The sequence below is a fragment of the Phocoena sinus genome, chromosome 2, assembly GCF_008692025.1.
Source record: "Phocoena sinus isolate mPhoSin1 chromosome 2, mPhoSin1.pri, whole genome shotgun sequence".
Classification (NCBI taxonomy): domain Eukaryota; kingdom Metazoa; phylum Chordata; class Mammalia; order Artiodactyla; family Phocoenidae; genus Phocoena; species Phocoena sinus.
In genome coordinates, this window is record NC_045764.1 from 144,598,233 (window position 1) to 144,619,332 (window position 21,100).

Consider the following 21,100-nt stretch of genomic DNA (forward strand, 5'->3'; position numbering starts at 1 on the left):
TGGTAGAAAAAGAGTTCAAATCTACAGAAAAGTTACAAGGAAAGTACAATGAACTCCTACATACCCTTCCCCTAGATTGTTAACATTTTGCCACATTTGTTCGCTCTCTCTCATATTATTGTTGTCAATTTATTTTTTATAATATTAACTTATTATTGTTATCTTTGCTGAACCATTTGAGAGTAAGTTTAAACATCGTGACCCTTCATTTCCAAATACTTCAGCACTTATCTCCTAAGAACAAGAACTTCTCTGACATAACCACAATATAATGACCTCACCCAGGAAATTAATGTTGATATAATACCATTATCTAATATACCAGCCATATTCAAACTTTGCCAGGTGTCCTAATAATGTCCTTCATGGCAATTTTTTTTTTTTTTTCCTGATCCAAGTTCCAGTCCAGGATTAGACATTGTATTTAGTTGAAATGTCTTTCTGCATTAATGATTTTTTTTAAGCCACTGCTGTTTTCACAGAAATGTTTTTCAAGCACGTATTTCCTGATAAACAACAGCATTTCTTTTCCCCCTCTGTCCTTATTACTTGCAAAGAGCCAGTGATCCGGTGTCAGCCTGAAGCAAAAGCAGACTTACCTGGTCCGGATTCTGCATCAGTCGAGGCCTCGGGAAAGGCGCCTGTCTCCTGGTCCTGGGTTTGCCTTGGAAGCTGATTTCCCAAAGGCAAACCCTGTGACTGTTAGTGTGTCCCTCTGGTCTTTAGTCAAATGGGCTGTCACCTGGCTTATTCATTGTCCAGACTAATTCCTTGGCTATGTAAAGCTACCAAATATTACTTCACTATAGTTTAAATTTCCCCAGGAAGAGTGACCGATAAAAGATATGCCACTTTAAAAACAAACAAAATAAATAAGGTAATAACAAATAAAAACAGTTTAAAGAATATATAAATGCCAATGCCAAAAAAAATTGCAACTTTTTACCCTTCCTAGCTTTCTCCAAAGGCAATGCACACATCTGAGGGTGATTTTTTTTTTTCCAGCAGCCAGGACTATAAACAATCTGAAATCAGGATAAGTTGGCGATATTCCTTCTGCTTCAGCCAGGAAAAAAAAGTCACCTGAAAAAAAAAAAATCAAATGGTCAAAAAATGAGATGATGACCAGATATAATACACAAGACTTACTAGAATCCAGCTCTGGTATTCTCAGATTCTACAATGAGAGTAGAAAAACAAAGCTCATACCAAGATGGCTGATTGGCATGCTTTTAGGAATTCACTTATTTACAGCAAGCAGGTAAGACACATTGTTGTGGAAGAAAACCCATTTCACATAAGCATCTTCCTGGCTTACACTGAATGAAGCCTAAATTAAAAAGAAAATGCCTCAGCTTTTCTTAAATGTTTGGGTTTTTATTTTCTTTGTTTTATTTTGCCAGCATTTACTTAAGGATAGTATGTGTTTTCTCTAGTGAGTGAATTTATTTTTAATTAAAGTGTTCTTTTCAAAGGGTCAGGAGACCTAGCTACAAGCCACTGTTCAGGATTTTTTTTTTTTTTTTTTCCCCTTAAATGGAGGATAGCAGGAGGAAAGCTGTGTTATTGGAGAAAGGGTTCAGGGGCCTGGCCTCCTGGGCAATGTTGGAAGCTGAGCTGGGTCGGGGGAGATTGCTCCTTTCTATTCAGACACCCTAGTTCCATTCTACTCAAACCTATGTTTTCCTAGCTGTCTTTAAGGACCTTCACGATTGTCACTGCAGACATAGCCAAGAAGTCCTGTGCAGTTAACCCCTAGAGAACTTTTGGTTGGTAAATGAGATGGGTTCCGGAATGATCAGTTTTTTGTAAGGTGAGCGTCCTCATCCCAATTTCTGGACATTTCCTACAAGATATCTCTGTAGGGTGACCATACATCTTGGCTTGCCCAGAGTAGTCCCAATTTATCTTTGTTATCCCAATATACTTATTAAGATGTCCCCGCTTCATTTTCAAAAGCGTCCTGGTTGGATGATAACCTACATGTCCACTCTGAGACTATGGGAAACTTAAAGTATTTTCTCCCCACACAAAAGCCAGTGGAGTTGTTTGAGTTGTTTGTGCTGATGCATAGCCAGTCTTTATCCTAGTGATTAGCTTAACTCTATGTCTACCTTCTGCCGTGGAGGATTACCCCATCTCTAACTCTTGCATTCCAAAGGTTCTGATCACCCCACCTTTTCTTGCCTTCTTCACATTTCTCACCTTCCTCAGGAATGAGTTTTATGGAAACTTGGACCAGCCTGCGTGTGCTGTGCAAGGAAAGACTGGACTGCCATCACCCCTTCCACCTGTAGCCGAGAGACATTGGGAATGAAATCCTGTGCTTTCCCACAGTGAAGCAGCCTTGTTCTTTACTCAGGCCGAAGGCCTTCCTCCGCGGACAGATACTGTTGAGGCAGCTATTGTGTGGTTTTATGCCTCAGATCCTTTATTTGTACATCTAAAAGAAGACTAATAGCTTTAAAGTATTTTGAGAATCTCAAGGCTCAGAAGATTATAAATAACAAGAGAAATATTTTTCTCATCTAAAATGGCAGCACAGATACTGTGGTTACTTACTTAATAGATAGCGTGTGGTCGCTGGGCCATTTGCAGCTGATGAGTTTTTTCCAGTGCTCTATTTATAGAGCTAGGTCAGAAATATCACTTCCGTTGGAACTTGACCTACAGACCATTGTCAATTTTAAAGACCCAAGGAAGTGGTGTACATGCTCAGTACAGCTGTTTCACAGGTTCAGTTAGTGAAGTACAGGCCCCCAAGGAAATTAATTTTGCTGGTGGATAGATGTCTGAGCCTGTCTCAATCGCTTTTATATGATACCTTTGCTCTGTGGCCTCATGGAGCTTGTAGGTCATCTTGAATCCTTATTCTCGAATACCCTCTCCTTGGCAGTCTTCCTCCCTTTTGATTGTCAGCCTGTTCAATGTGGGTCGCTGAAATTCTGGCTTTCTGCATCAAATAGAAAAAGAGCTGATGATCTACCACCAGAAGTAACTTAGGCTAACTTGAGAAACTTGGGAAAAAGCAGACCTAAATATTTCCCTACTTCATCTTTCTATTGGGGCTAAATGAGATTCTCAGTCACTTCCTCAGTTCAAATGAATGACCCAACAACAACCAAAAAACCAGTATGCTGAAGCTCAGCAACTTCCATGGGCCTGGGTTTAAACAGGAGAAACTGAATTTAATGAATGATAATCCCTTTCTAATCCCTACTCTTTCACTCAGACTCCCATCTTTAAGCTTTGTCCTTATGAAGTTGTGTTTGCTGGGACTTGGCCACTGGCCAACACATGTTTACCCACCAAAAGGTTTTAGGAGGTAGGATTGGCTAAGAAAATCCCTAGCTTGGAGAGAAATCTGCTCTTAGGAGAAGGACCCCGCGTCTGCACTCTCTTCAGGCTTAAATGGGTGCTGGTTAAGGGCACAAACATTCAAAGACAGCACGTGGAGTAGAGTATTCTCAGACTTCCTGGAAAGAGTGAAGTCCAGAATGAGGAACTAATTTCTTATCATTAAAATGCCATAGGGCTTCCCTGGTGGCGCAGTGGTTGAGAGTCCGCCTGCCGAGTAGGGGACACGGGTTCGTGCCCTGGTCCGGGAGGATCCCACATGCCGCGGAGCGGCTGGGCCCGTGAGCCATGGCCGCTGAGCCTGCGCGTCTGGAGCCTGTGCTCCGCGAGGGGAGAGGCCACAATGGTGAGAGGCCTGCGTACCGCAAAAAAAAAAAAAAAAAAAAAAAAAAAAAAACAAAAAAAAATGCCATAGATTCAAAGTTTTTAGAAAAGGCGAGAACTTTGGAGATAGTTTTGAACAACCCCTTCTGTTCACGGATGAGGAAACTGAGGCTCAGAGAACTGAAGTAACTGATCGTTACCGAGGCCTGCTCTGATATTCTTTGTTACATCACTCTCTTCTCCCACCCGGTCTCATTAAAAGCCCACAGCTAAGTCAGAAATAGAGCTCCAGGGTCCTGTCTTCCATCTAGCAGCCGGCCATGTGCTATCATGCATTGTATGGAACACGCTTCAGGATGTGAGGATGAGAGGTCAGGGGAGCATTCTCTCATTACCACTCCAGTGGTAAACATACCGTCCTTTCCCCGAACTTATTTCAGTACTGAAATCATTTGTAAGTATTTTAATTCTTCTTCGTTTTTTAAAATTTCCTCTTTCTAGTCTCAATAAGTTGTCTTTCATCTAAAGGGGCAGGAGGGACTGAGTGTCCAGAATACCCAGCCCGCTTAAGCCACGAACTTCTCCTTCCCCTCTGTTCTATATCTGGGAATCACTGCTTTGTTTACGCGTTTTTGTGTTTTTTTTTTTAACATGGAAAAGTCTAGTCTTTTAAAGTTGACCCTTTTGCTGCAGGGCACACTTTTATGTTAGGTACTGGAGATTCAATTTGACCTCCCAGAAATGCTTTATTAGCACAGGAGCCATAAATTGAAATGTTTTCAGGAGAAGGAGCTTCCTCACTGAAAGCTCCCCAGCAGCCCCCTTCTGAATACTGACACTGGTTGGTACCAGAGGCCCATTACCTTTTTGGAAATCAAGGCTACATAGCAACCCGATTATCCTCCTCCAGTCTGATTGCACAAGAACTACGCCCTGTGTACAGAGCAGAGAGAGAGAGCTTCTTGCCTTGTAAGAAATTTGTCTTCATATCCAACTCCCACTCCAAAGGAGTAGGGAATTGGATCTAAAGATAGTAGTCATGAAAGATATTCCAGAATCCAAATCCTGTTGTTTTTAACCACTTCGTTCCTGAGCTTCACGAGCCTGCCTCATTACTGGAAGAATAAAAAAATGTAGAAGGTGATGATTAAACTTTTTTTCTCCCTAGAATTTCATCTTCAGTGTTTGATCATCATTGTTCCTGTCATTCATACATATCAAGTTATCTTCAGCTAAGGGTCACCAAGACCCTTTGGTTGCCTGGAGGCAAGAATTATTATTCATATTTTACAGATGGGTAAGCAATTGCAGAAAGAGAACATGCTTTGACTCACTAAAAGGGTCTCTGGGAGAGCAGAGTTTGAATATTCCCCCTGTCTTGTTTAGAGAGACCTGACTTTCAGTGTAAATAAATTAGATTTTCCTCTCTGTGGCTTAAGCAGGTACTTCTACAAGCTCAATCTTGTGACAATGAAAAATCCCCAATATTGAAAATATTTTCAAAACCCAGTTCACTTACTTGATTTTTTAATTTGTATTGGAATCAACCAAATTCCAGTACAATGAACTCATACTGCCTTGGCAGACATAAATGTCACAGTCATCAAAAAGGAGCGACGGAGAGAATGCCCCAATTTTTATTCCTTCTGCTTAAATGAGCATAGAAAAGATTCACTTATCTATTTCTTGACCAATTAGGTCATTGGGCAGGAAATCACCTTTCCTGAAAAGCCAGTAAGCAGATTCCTTCTACCTTAACTTTCCCATAAACAGCATTAATGATCATTTATGCCAGCCTCACATAGGAATGCTTAAAAGTCAAAAGACTTAGGGACCACTGAGTTTTCTAGGTTGAAAATAAAGTTACAAATTTATAGTAACTGACAGCTTCCCCACTTCTCTTTTCAAGCCATCCCACCACCTATAACCACCCTTCAATTGTTTTTCCATATTCAAAGCCCTATTAAATATTTTTCAATCCTGCCCCAGATTTTTTTTAAGCCTCCAGCCAGAGAGGGTCAGTTTCAGGCCATCGATTTGCCTGAATCCAGTGGCTGGGCCAGTGAGCGAGGTTAATAACTTGCCAAGCCAGAGCATGCATCGTCTTTCTGGAAACCCCTTGCCCTGGGTTATCACTGTATATCAGAACAAAGGAAGCCGAAGTGTAGAGCCTGAGTGACACACAGAGTTCAGATGAGTTGATAAGATGCTCACAACATACTTCCATCAGTGTCTTCCCAGAGATGGGCCTCTGGCTCTTCAGGCCCTTCCCAGCCGCCCTCCCCTCCCCACTCCCACCCGGGCTGGTAGAGTAGCCAGCTATTTGACATAATGAGCCTGGAGAAGGCTAATTGGTGTAGTGGTTAAGACCCAGTCATATACATGCTACTATATATAAAATAGATAACCAACAAGGACCTGTATAGCATAGGGAACACTACTCAATATTTTGTAATAAACCTATAAGGGAGAAGAATCTGAAAAGAATACACACACCACACACACACACACACACACCACACACACACACACACACAACTGAATCACTTGCTGTACACCTGAAACTAACACAACATTGTAAACCAACTATACTGCAAAAAAAAAAGACTCAGCCTGGTTTCGAATCGTCGCTCTATCATTAACCAACCATGTGACCTTGGGAGAATTACTTAATCTCTTATAGCCTTGGTCTGTCAATAGGGTTGATGATATCACCTACCCTCATAGGGTGGTTGTAAGGATCAGAAAGATGTACTAAGATATGAAGCTCAAATAAGATGTAAGCCCTACTTATTTAAAGGGCTTACCTAGTGCCTAGCTTATAGCACTTTAAAATACTGTTTTTCCTTATCATTTAACTTTCAAGGCCCTGCTGTTATTGCTGTGGTGGTGGCTTAATGTTTGTAAGCACTCCTGACGACTGTATCTCCTCAAGCTTGCCCACTTAAGGTTTCCATTGAAAACTTTTCCCTGGTTATTTTCACTCACGGGCCCTTGGTTAAGAACCCCAGCTTACCTGTCTGACAACAGCCAAGCCTGTGGGGGACTTTTTTTAAATACTTTTTTTCATTGGTTTGGGCACATGGAATTCTTTAATAGCCACTATTGGTCAATCGTGGCTCTGACCCCTGTAAACATCTTCTAGGCCTGGGAAGTGCACCTACAGTCGTATCACCACAAATTTTTTTTGAGTGCTCAACCAATATAGCAGCTCCTAATTATTCACACGTAGCTCTTTCTTGGCAAACTCAGGCTCACTCATGCTATGACTTAGTGGGCATTGAAGCAACAAGTTTTCTAGGGTTTGCTTGAAAAATGTAAATCTATTCATTTTGGCTTAAGCAAGGTAGAATTAAGAATGTAATCTGCTGCTAAAACAAATATATACCATGGTTCAAAGTTAGTAAGAATAACTTATTGACTCTTCAACCACTATTTATGAAGCATCCTCTGGGTCTCAGACTTCGTGATTCAGGCACACTACCATAAATCAGACGTGGATTTGGCCCTCTTAAAATATACATTAGGGGTGGTCAGAAAAGCACGCAAGTGATATACCACAGGATTAAAAAATGGCAGTAATGTGAGAGAGTGAGCTAAGTATTATGGGCGTTGGAGGAGGAAGGCATTATTTCTGTGATGATCAGGGATGGTGGCGTGTCAGAAGTGGTATTGAAGACTGCATGGGCATAGAGGCATTCAGGTGTGGAGGCGGCACGAGGAAGGAGCGATTAAATTGGAGCAGAGTTTTTATGAAGTGGGATGGAGGGAAGAGGTGTGGAGAGACAGGTCGGGCACAGCTGCAGGAATGCCAATCTTAGGAACTTAGAACTCTTTAAAGGCACTTGGGAGCCGCCCAAAGTTTCTGAGAATGCTGATCGTAAGTGGCAGGGCAGCACGCTTAGATGTGTGCTTGGGGAGATTAATCGGGCAGTAGAAGAGAGGACGCTTTCGTGGGGAGAAACTGACGGAGCATGGAGAGCAGCGAGAAAGTGACAGCAGCCATCCCCCCGGGGGAAAGCTAATGTGGTCTGATCTAGGTTGGGGTGGGATGAATGGATGTAAGTGAGACTCTACAGGGAAATCAATCCGTCTTCACAGTCTCTTGGAATTGAGAAGCACAGGAGAGGGAGAAATTTTAAGTGGAACTGAGGTTCTCAAGCCAGATTAACGGAAGGCCAAAGAAGGAGGAGTACGTTTGTACCGGAAAGATGAGCTCAATTTGAAGATACTGAGTTTATGGTGCCCAAATTCATTATGTCAGGCAGGAAGATCTCCAGGTGCTGAGGTTAAGTGGGAGGTTGAGACGAAGGCTTAGAAATCATCCACCTGTGGGTGTCATCCTTGTCAACAGTGAGGACATGCCATATGGAGCAGACGTTGCAAGCTTGGTGAGAATGAGTCATATGTGGCTCGTCAGCATGTTTATTTATGTGTTTGTTTTTAGAATTTTTTAAATAAGCCAAACATTTTCCAATCAGAAGATTGTACTTAAAGTGTTGATTTTAAAAATTAAAAGATCAAAAGGTGTGGCTAACCGTGAACTCATACTGCCATGTGACAACAGCAGCTGGAGCTGAACAGGGGCTGTCCCCTGGAGATCATGGGTGAATCGTCTAATTCACCACAGTCTCCACTACTCCCCGTCATCTCCTACACTTAATATTAGACAAAAAAGTAGATTAATGATTGCCTAGGGCTGCAGGCAGGAAAGAGGGGGCTGGAGGCTTATGGCTAAGGGATATGGAGTTTCTTGGGGGGTGATGAAATGTTCCAGAGTTGATTGTAGTGATGGTTGATCGACTCTGAATATAGTAAAAACCGTTGAACTGTACACTTTAAATGGCTGGATTGTACAACATGTGAATTATCTCGACAAAGCTTTTGGCAAAAATGCAAGAAAAAGGAACATCAGTGGCCACTGCCCTTGCAGTGTTGGTTTTCTTAAAGCAGAAAATACTTTTCTGTTATGTGTCTCTATCAAAAAGGGGGAAATGAAAGACAGACTGAGAGGGTCATGTATTTCAAGAAAAATGGAAGAGAGTACATCTGTTTTGTGTTAGTGAAGACTTTCTACGTGTTAAAATGCAGACACCTGGCCCTCTTTTTGATGTACATTACCTTCCCAGCCACTGAAGGCAGGTGGTGTTAGGGAAAAAACTGACCATGGCCAGCTCCCTGAGGTCCACCCACAATTAAGGGGAGAGGGAGCAGAAAAGCGGAGAAGGAAAAGGAATACTCAACATGGTTGATACAAGGAGAAGCAGAAGAAGCCAGTACATTGGATGCCGGAAGAGGGGGAAGCTTTATCAGGCCGAGGAGGGTGGGGACAGAGAAGTCAGGAGGTTAAGGGACCATCCATTGAGAGAAATTGGGGCCAGAGAGAGACGCAGGTAAGATGATGACAAAGCATTCAGAACACCTAGTGCAGAAGTTAGTACTTTATCCTCAGGCACAAGGACTGTGGAAGGATTTTAGGGGAGCGGTGTGATCAGATCAGCACAGTCTAGATTATATGTTTTCAAATTAATTCGTGTGTGTTTTGAATTGTGTGCACGATGAGCTAAGGTCACCCTAAACTTTATTCTTTCCTTCGCTAAATTCTCCCTCCCTCTGAAATCCCCAGGATTGTTGATGTTGATGCCGTCCAGTTCGTTCCCATACCTGCTTGAACCAGAGAAAACATATGGTTGTTTTTTGCTATCCCATGGGTTTCTCACCATCGGCACTATTTTGTCTGGGGCTGAATAATTCTTTGTTGTGTGGACTGGCCTGTGCCTCATAGATGTTTAGCAGCATCCCTGGCCTCTACCCTCTAGACGCCATAGCACTCCCACCTAGACATGACCCACAGAATCGCCTCCAGCCTAGAACCACTGAACTCCATTCATCTGTTGCTCTATTTGATCCCAGGAGCTTAAGACCATGCAGAGCTGGGAGGCCACCCTGAAAGATGCTGACCCAGAAAAGAGGAATTCCTGTTCCACACAGAGGGGGTGAATATCAGATGATGCCCTGAGCAGGCAACAAATGAGAAACTCAAGCCCTCATTTTGTTTTTAGCTGATTCAGTGGACTTCAGCCTTTTGGTACTTGGTCTCCTCCATTGGAAAGAGATGGCATCTTGAGGATACAAGGCAAACTACAAATCCCACTATGCCCCCTTAGGCTAAGACTCATCTCATGGCCAGGGCCAAAGTGAGCACAGGAGCTTGGAGGAGACCTCAGGATGTGCTACATATGATAGCGGGGGCTGGCTTCTAAGTGGTGGGACTTGCGAGCCTGCCTCTAATGCAGAAGAAACAGGAGGAGTGCAGGAATGGGTTCCTCCTGGTGATGTCAAGAGAGATCAGTGAAGCTCTGGAGATGTCAGAGAGTAGCTGAAGTACAACTTGGTGTAGACTAGAAACTCGGATAAATTTTACTTCAGATCCTCCCCCTTATAGGAAGTCTTAGAAAGTAAAAGAATGTTTCTCTTGGGATAAGAGTGTCTAATACAGATTAGATATGAAATGGTGAGATCTTCCAGATTCCTCTTCTGGGTGCATGTACGTTCCACGGTTGGAAAGGCATAGGAATTGTATATACATATGCCACCATTTCCATATTGATAAGGAAAATTGAATTAAGACTCTTATCAAGCTGAAAAAGTCTTAACAACTCTATTAAACTAAGACTATTTCATAACTGGCTCTTATTCTATGTAGTAGGGCTATGCTTTTCTGCCATGGATGTTGAGTGGCTTGATTTATTATTAGCAATGGCTCCAAGCTTCCTTGCAGTGCAACCTCTTATTGTTATATAACTCTGTTATCTCTGAGCCCAGTGGTGGTTACTTTCATTGAGGCTGAAGGAAACCCATGCTGGCTTTTCTTTTTAGTCTCTTCCTTCTCTCCTTCATCAACTTTTGTGGTAACGACCTGGGCTCCCGAGTACTCTCTGAGCAATGAGCAGTGACTGGACTTTTGTTTATGTGAAACACCATGACAAGATAGGGTGTCCATAATCATGGTTTTGCCCTGTTTCGTTTCAGGTACTTCTGGATCCAGCTGTGTGACAGCTGCACTAGGAAACACCTGGAGTCACAGTGTGAACACCCGGCTGATTCTCCAGTACCTTGGTTCAGAGAGAAGACAGGTGAGTGCTTTGACAATGTTCTCTGACAGTCAAGGTCAGGGAACAAGATATACCAGCAATATGAGTGTTCATCTTCTGAAAGCACTGGCCACGCTGTCTGTCCTGGGCCAACACTGTCAGAGGGTGGGTAAGGAAACCAGCCTCCCTGCCTACCTCAATAGCAGTTCTAATAAGTGGGGAGACAAGTCACCCACAGGGAAAAAAATACAAAAACAGAGAGTTAGCTTGCCCCCGACGTTTGCCAATAGCTTGTAAGTGACCAAGGTCCACACCCCTAGGGATCTCAAACTCTCTACCTCTAAAGGGTGAATGAACGATCATTTCTCTTAGCTGATATTTGTTGAGGGCTAGATAATTTGTGTACAAATTAAATAATGATGCTGCCTTCTCTTGAGGTTAGTATGTTTTGAAATAATGAGGCCACACAGACCCTGCTAAGTGGATAAACTCTTCCCAGATCCTGGGTACTTTTGCATTAACTTATAAACCAGTAGTTTAAAGTACTGACTGGTGCCAGAGCTTATCAAAAGGGTAATGACTCTCAGAGCTGTCTCTCTATGTTGTCTATCCTAGACTCAAGTGAGAATTCCCCCCTTCCATCTGGAAAGGTTACGTTCTACATCTTTCTTGATCTCCCCTCCCACTCCAAAGAAAGGAACACCACAGTCTGACCCCTTTGGTAAAATGTTTCGTAATTAGGAAGTTTATTTTCCCCGATGTCTAACCTCAACTTTATCCTGCTGTGTGGACCAGGTTCTATCACGACCTCTCCTGCAAGTGGGAGGAAGAAGAAGACAGGGTGATTATTCTGATTTGTTAGATGGGGCAGAATTCAGAAGCCAGACTTGCCCACCTTGCTAAATATTTAACAAATCCAAGTTATTAATTAAAGAGGCATGAAATATCATGCTGGTGGTCCTTTCTGGGGAAGGTGGTAGGAAGGGAGTTGTTAACATTTACCTGCATTAGGTAAACTGGCTCTTTTTCAAGGAATCAGGGATCATCAAGAACCTTGCTTGTTGCAGACATAACTTTCTGAGTGCCCTTGGTTACAGACCAGAGGATTCTTCTTAGTTTGCTTGGGACTGTGTAAATAACATTCCAGCTTGATGATTGAGTCAGCCATGTTCTGAGAAGATAGAGCTGCTTGTTTTCACTTAGGGGAACATTCTTGAGTTTTCAGGCCCTGGCGTGCTCATTACCTCAGTGATACATTTTCCCTGATGATTTAAGTGTCCTGGGTTCTAAATCCATCACTTCTCTTTCAGTGGAACACATTCAAAAATGTTTCTGTAAAAAAAAATAATAATAAAAAAAAATGTTCCTGTAGAACCTAATGACCTTTGGTTCGTACCTTAGGTTATAAATCATGTTAAATAAATACTGTTTGTAGCTATCAGGGGTATCATTAAGGACTGTCAAGCACTACTACCTAAACTCTAATTTGAGGAAGCAAAATTCCTTGTGAATTCATTCATTTTCATGGAACCTTAACCCTACGCCTTGAAAACTTGTAGTTTATCTCTGTTTTTGATTTTAGACGGTACACACTGATTTGATGATTCAGTTTATTATCTATGGTACCATGGATTCCAGGTTCCCAGATCCTAGTTTTACTAATTCTAGTTAGCATTTATTAGTAAATAAAGAAGTTAGCATTTATTAGTAAATAAAAAGAGCCACATTTTTCTTTTCCTTTTGCTTTAGTAAATTAACCAGTCATTTCCATTTTGTCAGTGTCAACAAGAAGTAGCTGGTAGGACACATGCTATTATTTTGTGTACCTTTGGTGACCGGAGGATTTTGGTGGCTCTTGGTTCTTGGCTCATAAGGTCAGATGCAGACCACTAGACACAAGAAGAACAGGGAGCAAAGCATGGACAGATCAGTGACAGTCTATCAACTCATATCCTATTAGATGGGTCCGCAGCGTTATCTTAATCTACAAAGGACAACTTGTTACTATCATTACTAATCAATCAAGAGCAGAGTTAAATGTCTTTGAATCATGATTTCAACCAATAATTAGAGATTAAAGTAAAGTATGACCAGTGTCACAATGGCCACCCCAGGCAAAAGAACATACATTGAATTAATGTATAGAAATGTACATGCCTTTGGGGACCAGTTGTTAAATTTGTGGCTCAACAACTAGGATGAACGTTGTATATACAGCGGTCCCCAACCTTTCTGGCACAGGGACCAGTTTCTTGAACACAATCTTCCCACGGACTGGGGGGGAGGTGGAGGACGCGTCGGGTAGTGATGCGAGCGATGGGGAGCGGCAGGTGAAGCTTTGCTCGCCCGCCCGCCACTCTCCTCCTGCTGTGCGGCCCGGTTCCTAACAGGCTGCGGACGAGTACCAGTCCGTGGCCCAGGGGTTTGGGACCCCTGATATAGAAAGCACATCTCTATCTGATGACCTTATCTCGACTTAGCAGAGGGTGTACCTAATGATTCAGTGAGCCCTTCCTGTGGTCTTACTTCATGATCAAGTAGAGAAGCCATGTGAAGATAAATCTTTTCTGGGATATGTACACAGAACAAGACTTTAAAGCTACCCTTTAAGGTAATTGCACCAAATATTTCCTTTTAACACAATTTAGTAGGAGGGTTTGCCTAGATCATTCTAGGGTGGGCAGACCCATGGAACACCAGCCACTTGGGGAAGATACCAGGGTAGCTTTTCTTTTTCATGCACAGGCGGAGGCCACTACACCAAAAGATCAAGGTTATGGAATAAGGATTATGTTTTATCCCTTTCTATGACACTGAGCTCTACAACAGGGTTTTTGCATGTGAGGCTTAGTCTGAGGCCACAGGGCTGGAAGGGGGTCAGGTCAAGCTGAGCAGATCTTCGAGCCGATTAACCCAAGAGCTGAATTGTATGGTCCAAGGTAAAGAGTCCTCCCTGGGTGATTCTTTTCTTTACACTCTGGAAACTTTGTAAAGTTATATAACCAAGAAAGAAATCTCCTTATCAGGGCACTAGCCAAGTTAATTCTCTTGTTTATTCTGCTTCGGGGTTGCAAAAAAAACCCTCTTAAGAAGCTGGGAAACATTTTCTTTTGGACTAATTTAGCTTTTCATCCATTTGACTTTTATTTACTCTTTCCCTCCTCTGCTTCAATCCTGCCCCACCCTTTTTGCAGCATTTTTATTCTTACCAAAGACATATCCTTAGAGTAGAATTGAAATGGCCTCTACTAGGGATTCTGGGTTGTTTGGTTTTGTTTTGTTTTCAGTTTTTTGGTTTCGTTTTTAATGATCAAAAGTGTGTTTTGGTCCACCACGTGCATGGCGTGGGGATGCAAAGGAGTAGAAGGCACAGTTCCTGCCTTCAAGGTTCTTCTGGTCTGGTACGGGAGATGAACCAAAATGCAGTGTGTGATTAAAGAGCAAACTCACACTGAGATACCGTCACAGGCAGTGTTTGATTTGTGATCTAATAAGTGTTTAAAACAGTAACTGCGTTGAAGCCAGAGGAAGGTAAACTCATCAGAGGCACATTCATCTTTTCAGGAGAAGGTGGGACTTGAGTATCACTTATTTATTTACTTATTTAAAATAAATTTATTTGTGGCTGCGTTGAGTCTTCGTTGCTGTGCAGAGGTTTTCTCTAGTTGCGACGAGCGGTGGCTACTCTTTGTTGCACTGTGAGGGCCTCTCATTGCGGTGGCTTCTCATGTTGCGGAGCACGGTCTCTAGGCGCACAGGCTTCAGTAGTTGTGGCGTGCGGGCTCAGTAATTGTGGCTCGCGGGCTTTAGAGCACAGGCTCAGTGGTTGTGGCGCACGGGCTTAGCTGCTCTGCGGCATGTGGGATCTTCCTAGACCAGGGCTCGAACCCGTGTCCCCTGCATTGGCAGGCGGGTTCTTAACCACTGACCCACCAGGGAAGCCCCGGGTATCACTTTAAATCATAGTTTATCAAGCCTGGCTGCACTTCCCACTCACCACAGGAGCACTTACAAAATACCAACACCAGGGCCGCACCCCAACCAAGTAAATCCAAATCTATGCTGGTGGGGCCAGGCGTCAGTGTTCATTTTATTTATAAAGCTCCCCCCAGTGATTCTACTGTGCAGCCAGCCAAGGTTGAAAACCTCTTGCCTTAAATAGATCAAACTAGGTGAGTGAGAAAGGACAGGGAAGATGTGGGGGTGAGGATGAACTGCCGAAGAAGAGAAACAGAAGGGCAAGTCGCATGTTCAGAAGACACAGGCTGGGGTTTGCCTCCTAACAAGAGCAGAGGGTTTGTGTATGCATTCATTTGACAAACGTTTATTTAATCAGCTCTTCTCTGCCATTTACTATGTAAGATGCTAGAGATTCAAAGTATAAGTTGATGTCCTGTAGTTGTTCACTGTGTACCTGGGGAAATAGATAAACATGTGAAGAGTACATGCTGTACCAGCGTCAAGCATCCAGTGAGCGTAGAGGAGGGGACGGGTGCTACAGCCAAGGAAGGTTCTGTGGGGATGAATGAGGCAGCAGCACGCAGAGTGGATTGGCTGAGGACTCCCTTGGGCAGCTCTCACAGTAACCAGGTGCCTTGTAACCAGGGACTGGAAAAGTTAGAATGAGGGTGGCTATACTTGAAAGAATGATGAAAAAAACTTGATGAAATATTCCTACTATTTCTCATCAGATCCTCATGAAGTCTGTTTGTACAAACCACATATGGGATTATATAAATTTTTAAGTGCCCTGGAAGGAGTAAAGAAGTAAATTAATCCCAACTAAGCTTCACACCCCCTTGATGAAATAAATATTATGACTCTCTTATTTCAACAAATTGGAAAGAGGTGACTTTTTCGTATAGGAGGTTTATTTAAATGGACCTTATAATAATATTTTCGTCTTCTACTTAGAAGGTACCCTGAAATTACAGAACACTGGAGGGAAGAGCCTAAAGTACCCAGTAAATTGTTGACAAGACCAATGCTGTTACTCAAACTCTTGATTCTTACTTGAATTCTCAGGCTTTTCTCGAAGTCCCAGGTTGTTGTTGTTTTGTTTTGTTTTTTTTTTTTTTTTTTTTTTGCGGTACGCAGGCCTCTCACCGTTGCGGTCTCTCCCGTTGCGGAGCACAGGCTCCGGACGCGCAGGCTCAGCGGCCATGGCTCACGGGCCCAGCCGCTCCGCGGCATGTGGGATCTTCCCGGACCGGGGCACGAACCCACGTCCCCTGCATCGGCAGGCGGACTCTCAACCACTGCGCCACCAGGCAAGCCCCCAGGTTGTTTTGCATCTTGGAAGTATATAGTGTTTCCTTTCTGGTGATGTAATTCTTTGCTCAGTGTCCATTTTGTGTATTAAAAGACTCAAATACCATCACTGTGACTATTGTGATGGTGTTTGAGTCTGTAATACTGCAGCCCTAATCAGCCCCTCTTCCTTCCGTCTTGCCCACGATTAAATCTAGTACCTGTCTCTAGTCTTGTATTTGTGAGACCTGAATCGTGAGCCCCTTGAAGGCTGTGACTGAATCTTAGCTGTGTACCCTCAGAGGCAAGGCAAATGCTTGACACTTACACATTCAATGTATGTCTTTTGAAAATGAAAAAGAAAGCAGAAGCAAACTCCTTGCATCCATACGTGAACCCAGTCTTAAGGCAGAAGGACATACTGCTTATTTAAATCACTCTTCCCCATAGGATTTGAGTTTTGCAGTGTCAGAGTTCCTTTAAAGTATTAGTAATTGTCATTTTAAAAGGTTAGCATCAAACCTTGTAATTCAAGCAGATACTTCTATAGAAATACTGTAAGAATATTGAATATAGGAATATCTTTTGGTAGAACCAGCCCGCTGGGAGCTGTGGGAGAGTAGGAACCAGGCTTCCCTTGAAATCCTAGTTGGAATTCCTTTGTGTAAGCAAGCCAGAGGCCTAAACACAGACTGGGGCAGAGCGAGGGAGGGGTTCTGCAGCTGCTTTCAGGGAACACAGCCTGGGGACTTTGGCCAAGGAGAAGGATAAGAAATCTTTGCTGCTATCTTCCACAGGTCTTAAGTTCTCCTCTCTGTGGTTGGAAAGGCTTAATGAAGGACTGAATAACTGAAGAAAAGATGATAAATCTTTTCTCCCAGATAAGCTGAAGGGCAGCTTTGGGACAGGAATGTCAAACATATATCCATATTCACCGAAACAAAGACAGACCTTGGAGATGATGTTTTTACCTGATATAAGTCATAGTTTTATGTACCCCTCTACCTTTGTAAAGTGGTTCCAGGCATTCATCATGTTTGTTCCCTTGTTTTCTGCCCCAGCTCATCTGCTTGTCTTAGGCAAAGAGACATTTTTTTTTGTGGTGACTTGATCCAACCAGAGGAGAAGTTTGGCTGTGCTGCCAGGGTGGGAGAAATTTCTTTTTAAGCATAAATGTCTGCAGAAATAGCAAAGGGAACAGAGAATCCCAGCCAAGTACATTGCCTTGGGTATAAATGTTCCCTCCCTTTTCGGAGCTGCTCAAGTATGAAATCTAACCTGCTGCCTACACTCTTCTATCAGAAGTGCTCTAACAGGTATTGGGAGACGGGGAGAATGTATAAAAGGGGAACCCAAAGCGGGGACTTCTAAAGGGCTTCTTTTTTTCAGGTCACCAGGTAAGTGTATTAAAATGTAAGGAAATTCCACCTGAAAGTATGCAGTAACAGCAAATACAGTGAACTAAGACTCACAGGGCAGAAAGACAGGCTCTGACGGAGAAAGGGTAACTCACGCACCTAAGTGCACACTTCCTGTTTCTATCTCCACGTTCGAAATAAAAGTATCAATATCTTTCCCACCACTTACAAAAACAAAAATCAAAAAAGCCAAACTCCATGGGGCTCCCTTTGAAAAAAGTCAGTGTGCTCCAAAAATCACTACTTCTAAATGGGGTCAAGTAGAGAAAACTTACCCTTGAAGAGGTTCCATTGGAAATTGACAGTTAAAACTGCCGGGGTACAACTGCCCCCATGCTTCTGATGGGGGTGCCCCTTTCAGATGTTTTGGCTGTGATAGACCACGTACCTCTACTGAGAGAGAGAGCCCATGTTCCTAGGAGATTTTGAGCCACGTGAGGTCAATAAAAAATAAAACTCAAACCAAAGCAAGGGTTGGGGAACCACCATAGAGTTTTAAATGTCTTTTATTTTTTAATCAATTAGAGTTGCAAAATTAATTGTTACCACCATTTCAAAAAGGAAAAGGTAATTTAACACCAAAAAGTAGAAAGGATGTGTCTGTGAATAAAGAATACTGCTGTAACTTGAATACATTTGTTTTTATGGAAGACTTAGTACATGTCCTCATTTCTCTCTTTGAGGATCACAGTCTCTGACTGCCAGGGGCTGGATGGGCGGTCCCGTCACTGAGTGTTTAGGTGACTTCCCCGGCGATGAGCCACTCATTTCACAGGTATTTTGTCACCTCCGTCATTCTCCTCCAGCTCTGACTAGTTTTATTTTTACACACTGTCTGGTACCAAATCTCCTTAGTCAGTGACCCTCTCAGTTCTAACTTGCTAGGTAAACCAGGGCAAATAGATGAACGAGAGATTTCTAGAGAAATCTCAGCCGTTGTAGTAAGTAGAAGAGACGCAGGGCTTTGGAGCCAAACTGAAGACCTCATTGTCAGGCTAGGGACAAAGGAAACATAGGAACAACACAGGAAACAGCTACAAGATCTCTTGGACAAGGCAGTGACCTGGAAATCAAGGATGCTGACATTTATTTGGCTCATTTGAAAATGAAATTTGGACAGGATGTTGTATTTTAGCCTTGGTTGGTTAGCTATGAGTGAGAAGGAAACGAGGCAACATCTTTGGTTAGGAAAAGCAAAGGCGAGAGAAAGATTCAATATCTACATAAACTACAAACTGATTTACAAATGAACCAGCACTTTCACTAGAACGAAAGCATTTAGAATATGACAGTGTCCCGTGTGAGATGCCCTCTAGGGACCATCTTAGCCAGTGATTGCCAACTACAGTGAATTTAAGAGTCCCAGGTGTTTGTTAACAATGAAGATTCCCAGGCCCCACCCCCAGTGACCACTCAGGGAGGGTAAGCACTTCCAGTGGTTCTCCTCAGACCCACATTCTTTTCTAGCCCCTTCACAGGGGGTGAGCAATTAGGGGTGACTTATTCAGGGTCACACAACTACTACACAGTAGAAGTGGAACTGGAATTAAATTCTCCCAACTTCTAATCTGTTGCTATTTTCACTTTGCTGACTTTAGTAGGAAAACTCTGGGCAGAAAAGTCCTCAACCCCGTCAAATGACTAGGTTTGCAGGCAATGTGATATTTATATTTCCTCTGACTTTCAGTGGTTCATAAAAAGTCCTATAGAACTCTGCAGACAAATATTTTTGAAAGGCACCATCCCACCCCACACTGCAATGAATTACCAGATAAAAGTCAGCATTTTAAATTCTTGGGCCCAGACATGTGAATAAGTGACTTTTTCCAAGTTGAACTTCACCACGAGCGTGGACTTCCCAGTGGAATGACTTACAGACAATCCACAGACAATCCTGCAAACAAGTTCCGGCTTCTCTCATTGCCCCTCTCCTGCAACTGTCGTTTGTGCTCAGGGAGGGTCACACTTAAAATCTTGAGCTTCCTGTTGCCTGTCTTTGTAGGCTAAAGGTGTGCAATGGTTTGAGAGAACTGGAGTGCTCTGGTCTTTCGTGTGTCTGGTCTTCTTAGCATGGGAGAAGCTTTGTAGTTATATTTTTTAGTCTTTGCATCTTTAGTTTGAAAAGTCAAGAGTGGGACAGAGAGAGGAAAGGAGGCAGGAGGTAGCCCCTGGGGGGACCCATTTTCTACCATCTTGGGGTCCTACTGTTTGGTATTAAAGAACATCCTTTCTCCGTTCTAGTGTTCCAGGCAACACTAATTTAAAGCCTCTTTAACCTTCAGGAACAGAAGGGGGTTATTAGCCTTTACTGAGTACCTACCTTTGTGGGTTGTCATATTTGATAACTCCATGTACATTTTTCCATGAACCCCCGCGACAGCCCTTTAGCATAGATCTCATCATCTACCTTTTTTATCAACAGAAAAAACCGGGCTAAGAGGATAAATAATGTGTATCCAGTAGTAGTATTGAGATTTGAAACCAAGTTTGTGTAACTCCGGAGCTTAAGTGTTTTTGTTTTTGTTTTTGGCCATGCCGTGTTCTCTGAGATGTATGGATTTATTTTTAATTTAGGAATAAAGTGAGATGCTAGAAACGAAGCCTCGATTTAGTGATGATTCTCTTGGCTTACAACGGATAGTCCTTATTATTTTTCTCTCTGACTTTTCCGTGAGGATGACTGGATCGCGAATGTCATTTAGCTTACCTCCAAAGCTTACTGAATACATATTAGAGCAGCACTTCTCACTCTGGGGCAGGGACACTAGGAAGGAGAGGATGGGCTGCTTCTTGCTGTTTATTTGGCTTGTGACTCCTGGCATGTGCCTGAATGCTGCCTGCCCTGTCCGTGTATATGATTTGAAAAGCACAGCTTGTCACATATGTGGCCTAAGCAAGGTCCAACTTGGAGAACTTGTTGTCTGGTTGCTATGGATGGGGGAGTATGCCTGCCTGCGGTGGTGCACAGCCTGGGCCTGTGACTCTGCTTCTCTCCCAGGGGTCAGCTGTGGCTGTGAGGGTCGCAGCGTGGGACAGTTACTGGTTTGCGTTTCAGCCTAATTGGAACCAGTGCACGGGGTGGGGTTCAGGCCCTTGCAAATCTTAATGGCTTATGAATTAGGTGTAGGGGCATGGAAAGCAAAGGATTTACATGATGGAGGTGTGAGGGAAAATGAATCAAATATGTCTGTAGCATTTGGTTTGAATGTATGTAAGTCCTGTTGTGTACCATAACATTTTATGATATGCTAAACGTTATCTGATGCACGAATTGGTTGTCAGCTGCAGTATAACTCATTGAGCTTTCCTGATGTCTGCTGATCTAGGCAACTTGGGATTCTCAGTTACCATACAGTTGACATGCTGATTCCTTCCTTCCCTCAACCTTCCTCTTAGCCTGTCGCTCCTCTCTCCACAACCACACTCCAGTCACCTTCCCTGGATTTTTTAAATCGGTCAATGGCTCCTGGCAACTGCCTTAGAGTTCAAACGCCTGAAGCAGAGATTTTTCCACAGAGGGTCTCTTCCTGAAAATTTCGCTTCTTGGCTTGGCAGTGCTTAAGAGTTTCTGGCATCTAGGACAAAGAACATGTGTGCTTGAGTCTTGGACCCTTGTTTTATTGTTACCAAAGGGACTGTGATTTTGAGAACACCTTT

General features: G+C 43.0%; 1 protein-coding gene across 4 annotated transcripts in view; it reads left to right on the top strand.

Moving 5' to 3' along the window:
• RAD51B (RAD51 paralog B) overlaps nt 1-21,100 on the top strand; it is a 626,370-nt gene that overhangs the window by 561,965 nt on the left and 43,305 nt on the right. For 2 of the 4 annotated variants that reach the window (XM_032623573.1, XM_032623574.1), the window contains exon 9: nt 10,714-10,817. In XM_032623573.1, the coding sequence (XP_032479464.1) occupies nt 10,714-10,817 (104 nt within the window). Of the gene's footprint in view, nt 1-1,008; nt 1,068-10,713; nt 12,111-21,100 lie in introns of those variants that run through there. The other 2 variants (XM_032623572.1, XM_032623576.1) reach the window with 2 other exon arrangements.